This window comes from Rutidosis leptorrhynchoides, chromosome 9, assembly GCF_046630445.1.
Source record: "Rutidosis leptorrhynchoides isolate AG116_Rl617_1_P2 chromosome 9, CSIRO_AGI_Rlap_v1, whole genome shotgun sequence".
Lineage (NCBI taxonomy): Eukaryota > Viridiplantae > Streptophyta > Magnoliopsida > Asterales > Asteraceae > Rutidosis > Rutidosis leptorrhynchoides.
In genome coordinates, this window is record NC_092341.1 from 203589878 (window position 1) to 203595047 (window position 5170).

The 5170-nt window shown below is 37.2% G+C and overlaps 1 protein-coding gene across 1 annotated transcript; it reads left to right on the plus strand.

Annotated features, from left to right (window-relative positions):
- Positions 1–3255: 3255 nt before the first annotated feature.
- On the plus strand, positions 3256–4698 carry LOC139867224 (F-box/kelch-repeat protein At3g06240-like). Its single transcript, XM_071855557.1, has one exon. It carries the CDS (start codon positions 3296–3298, stop codon positions 4364–4366), a length of 1071 nt encoding a protein of 356 aa, XP_071711658.1. The 5' UTR covers positions 3256–3295; the 3' UTR covers positions 4367–4698.
- The last annotated feature ends 472 nt before the right edge of the window (positions 4699–5170 follow it).

Sequence of the window (5170 nt, forward strand, 5' to 3'; positions counted from 1 at the left end):
GCTTTTTACCAGAAGCATAACCAGCATCATCATCATTAGTATCACTGTCAGAAGATGAAGAAGAGCTGGTTTCATCCCAATCATGATGCTCAGCAACTAGAACCTTTTCTGGCTTTTTTCCTTTCTTATCAGCCTTTGCACTTTTCTTCATCTGAGCCTTCATGGCTTTGTACTTGTTCTTGTACTTATCAGCTTTTGAGAAGGAGTTAGCATGTGATGTTGAAGGTTTCCTGGACATGCATTCAGCAGCAAAATGTCCAACATTCCCACAATTGTAACACTCAGATTTAGGACCCTTGACTGATTTGCTGATATACCTAGCACTTGGTTTCTTACTCCCTTTGTATGGCTTGCTGGTTCTATTACGATTGAACCTTTTGAACTGCCTAGCCAGCAAATCCATACTTTCAGCAAACCCTTCAACATCATCTTCATCATCACTGCTTTCTTCAGACCCAGTACCACTATCCACCTCATCTTCAGCTGACTCATCTTCTGCCATCAACTTTTGAACCAGTAAAGCTTTTTGTGCTTTCTTTTTAGCAGCAGCAATAAGAGCATTATCATAAGTTTTTGAGGATTTTGAGGTGGTGGGGGCAGACTTAAAGTTTTCCTTTAAATTCAGTTCAAGTTTAGCTTCTGCCTTCTCATGGTTCCAAAGTGTACCATAAAGAGAGGACATGTTAAAGTTCTTTAAGGTCTGGGTGGTTTTTAAGGGGTCAGTGACAGGTTTTCATTTAGTAGGCAGTGAGTCAATGAATTTGTTTACTTGTTCAAAATCAGTATATGTGATTTTTAAAGTAAGCAGGTCAGCAACTAAGGAGTTAAACCTAATGAAGGTTTGCTTAAGGGTCTCATTCTTATAGGCAAAGAACATTTCATACTCTTTTTTCAAAGCAATAATCTTGTTCTGCCTAACCTCATCCATGCCTTCATAAGTGACGTCTAGATAGTCTAACATAAGCTTAACATTCAGCTTTCCCTTAATCAGTTTGAACAGGTGGTTAGGTAAAGTTATAGCTAACAGAGTTCTGATCTTAGGGTCAAGTCCTATACGACGTTTGTCCTCAGCATCCCATCTGGCTGGAGTGAGAATAACCTCTCTGCCAGGAATGGCAGGAGTGTCAGCAGTAGCTGGGATGCTATCAATAGTCTCAGTTAGGATAAATGGACCATCTGTGACAATACCAGGCATAAGTGGGTCAATAGACTCCAGGTGAAGCATGAACCTTGCCTTCCAAATTTCATACTCATCTTCATCAAATTTGGGTGGTCTATTGGATGAGCCATTTTCAAAGTAAGCTGTATTTGAGTATGCAGCCATGGGAGAATTCAGATCCAAGATATTAAATTATCAAGACTGATGCTCTGATACCAGTTGTTGGTCCCTTGAATAACAACATGAGTATTGTAAAGGGGGGGGGGGGGTGAATACAATTTCTTATAATTAACTAACCAATTAAACACAGTTTAGTATTCAAGCATGTAATGTAAGTAGAGTCAAAGGTAATTTTTTAACTGTTATTCTTTATTGATTAAATCACAAAGAATTACAACTATCCTTGGCGGAATGATAGTTGGTTGATACAGATTTACATAAGTATAGCTATGAGGATAAACTTAAAGCTATTACACATTTTGGACTCTAAATAACAAAACCCACACCACTAGTTGTTACAATAGTAGATACAACAATTTATAGTAGTCCTATTAACCGTGTAATGGTTCTATTGTCCACTGGTACATAGGATGTCTGTACTTGTGGGGACAACTGCATCAGAGAGCGTGCTCTCCTCTTTCCTCTTTGGTAGCTATTTGCAGGAACACCCCAATTCGGTTTGACACCACTATTTGTTTAAACAAATAGAATGTTGTGTTCCCTAGGCATTGACAAAGTATAGCACATGTCTGCACATGCGTTAAACTATCGCATTCCCACGTGGTCTTGTAAGGTCACTTGTCAGCCGCCGACGTGTGTCCTTTCCTGTTCAACTTTGCCTTGACTTCTGTTGAATAGTACAATTGATGTAGACCACTCAGGAAACCACCATGCTTATAATGGAGCATGGCTGTCTTGTGTTGTATGCTGCTTTCCAGGTTTCCTGGTTCTTCTTATGCTGAGTTACTTGATATTCTTGAATTGCTGAGTACTCATCCTGTGCTGATTCGAAGAATACACTCTACCTTGTGCTGGTAGACTATGTAGCATACTGAACACTTGACATAGCAATATTTGCTGTCTATACATAAATAAACTTGTGCTGGCTGCACATAACATTTTAGTGCAAATAAATTACGGTTTTGTCATAATTAAATCCTTAATTATTTTGGGGACTCAACAATATACCTTGTATGATACGTAGAATAATTGCGAGTGCATTCGAAAATGTGTCTTAAATTTGTGAGGAGGAAACGGAGGAGTTTCACAAAAAGAGTCATTCCATAGACGTGTTCTAGCACCTTCACGATCCCTATGAAGATACGATCGGGGTGCTCGGGGGGTCTTTGACTTTGGCCTTCATCAGCTTCTTGATCTAGCTCTTCGACGTACGCACTCATAACTTTTTATAATAAATCGTCGTCGTCGTCCGAAGAATCATTGACAATAGCTAAATAAGCATCCATGTTTGATGTTTTGTTTAGAAAATTGAAAGAGTTAAAGTGGGAGAATGAAAGAAATGTGATTTGAAATTGTGTTGATTATGTTGTATTTATATAAAATAGTAAATTAAATATAATTTAAATATAATTAAACATTTTCAAACGGATATATAAATATATCCGCTGTATTTTGGGATCAATACCCCCTTCTTCTACGTCGCCCAAAACTGCAACACGCTTCAAACCTTCTCCGTGTTCCCATCCAGCACGCCACACCACTCGACCCACCTGCACGCCTTGTTACTAGCGTGTTGCCGGTGTGCTGGTCCAAAACTTGCTCTAAAACGTGTTGTTATTCATGGTCTTATGGAGTATTATTTTAGAACACATATTTAGTAGGGTGGATAACATTATTATTCTTATTTTTCTTGTATATAAGTATCAGATTATAAAAATGAAATATTGCATCGTAATCGTAATTAAAAAATTAAAAGGTAATTTTTCCCAATAACGTGTAAAGATGCTTTTTACTCTCTCTATTTATTAAGAACACGTACACATCGTAAAAGACTGGTAACATCTAAAAAAACATAAAGATAACATTTAATAAATCAGCAAGTGCCAGATCATGACTACCTCACTTGTACAAATCTGTCGAACTGTGACCATCTAGATTCAGACAATTGACCCCAAAATGTCTGCACCCACCCACTTCCCACCGGAGATAATCGAATCCATACTCCGTCGTGTTCCGGCCAAATCTCTAGGCCGGTTCAAATCCGTATCCAAACCATGGTGCTCACTAATTTCAAATCCCAAATTCATTAAAACCCACCTTTTAACCAATCAAAACAACCATAAACATAAAACCCCTAAACTAATTCTCATATCTGATACTACTAAATCTCTTTACTCACTTGATATAAATACCGAAACCGCAAAAGAATTAACCTTCCCGCCACATCAGATTTTATGGGAAGAGATTTTAGGCTCGTGCAATGGTCTTGTTCTAGCCAAAGATGAAAACGACACCGTTTTCATAATCAATCCAACAACACGAGACCTCTCGAAAGTTCCAGTTTCTCCTTTTGCGTTACCCGCAAGAGAAAGTTTTGTTATGTACGGATTCGGTTATGATTCTTGTACGGAAGATTATAAAGTAATATCAATCTCGTTTTGGGACACAGATAACGAGTATAATCCGGATTGTACGGATATGTTGGTAAATGTTTATAGTTTACGTAATGACACGTGGAAAAACTTGGACAATTCGCCTTATGATCATGCGGTTGGGAATTTGATAAGTGGCGTTTTAGTAAACGAGAAGCTGCACTGGTTGACGAGTACACGTAGTGGATACTCGTCAACGATTGCAGCGTTTAGTTTATCAAACGAAGAGTTTAATGAAATCGAATTGCCAGATTCGATTGAAAATGATAGGGCCGTCTTTAATGAGTTAGTTGAACTTGGGGGGAAACTTGGTATGTTTGGGACTATATTGGGTAATGAAATGTGGGTGATGGATGAATATGGTGTGAGTGAATCATGGAGGAAGATTGAAGTCGTTGGGATCGATATAGATCCGGTTAAGCCGTTGTGTTTGGTTGATGGTTGCGATCGATATATCGTGTTTGGGGATGAAGATGGGGTCGTTGTGTATAATGTGAACGAAAGAAGTGTAAGGATTGTAGGTAGCCCTAATGGTTTTAGCATTGGAGGTACTTATGTTGAAACCCTTGAATCGCCCCAAATGTATTTGAATTAATAAGCAACAAATAAATAAATAAATTCTCCTAGGATGAATGGGTTTGTTTTGTTTGATATTTAGTTAACAAGTGTTGTAGTTGGGTAATGTGTTTTAAGTCAGATTTTGAATTGATGAGATCTCTAAAGGGTGTAATTACAACAAAGCTAGCTAGAAATGGGTGTGTGTGAGCAATTTAGGGATGGCAGTGGACATCCGATTCGATGGATATTTATCCGATTCGATCTACGTAGAGTAGATATGGATGACGTAACATCCGATCCGATAGATATGGATATGGATGATAAGTTTAGTGGATCAGATATAAATGAAAATTTGTAATCCATGAATAAACTCGCTTTACCCAAAATAACTAAATATATCAATATATATATATAACTAGAATTGATATAATGATATAGTATTTTTGAATTAAATATATATAGCTAATTTTAGGTGTTTGTTTTAGATATTATTATGTCTTATCTATGGTCGCTCGCAGACATTTTTACTGCAGACAGTTTGTTTTTCTGAAGACATAAGATAGAATAATGGCTTATTATGTCTGCAGCCTCGCAGACTTAGAAATATGCTTCTAAGTGCTGCAGATAGAATCAAACTATTTTACATACATAAAAACAAATAGTCTTCACTATCCATCATACGGGCCTTTAAACCACATCTTCTTTACAGACATGGTCCGCAGATCTTCAGACAAAAACATCTTATAAAACAAACAACACTTTAGTTTCTATGGAGTAGTTTGTTTGGTTCATTAAATTAAGTATATTCATGTTATATTTAAGGTTTTAATGAAATTTCATG

Excerpts from the sequence above, each read along its gene's own strand:
- LOC139867224 (XM_071855557.1), top strand. The coding sequence starts at position 3,296 with ATGTCTGCACCCACCCACTTCCCACCGGAGATAATCGAATCCATACTC.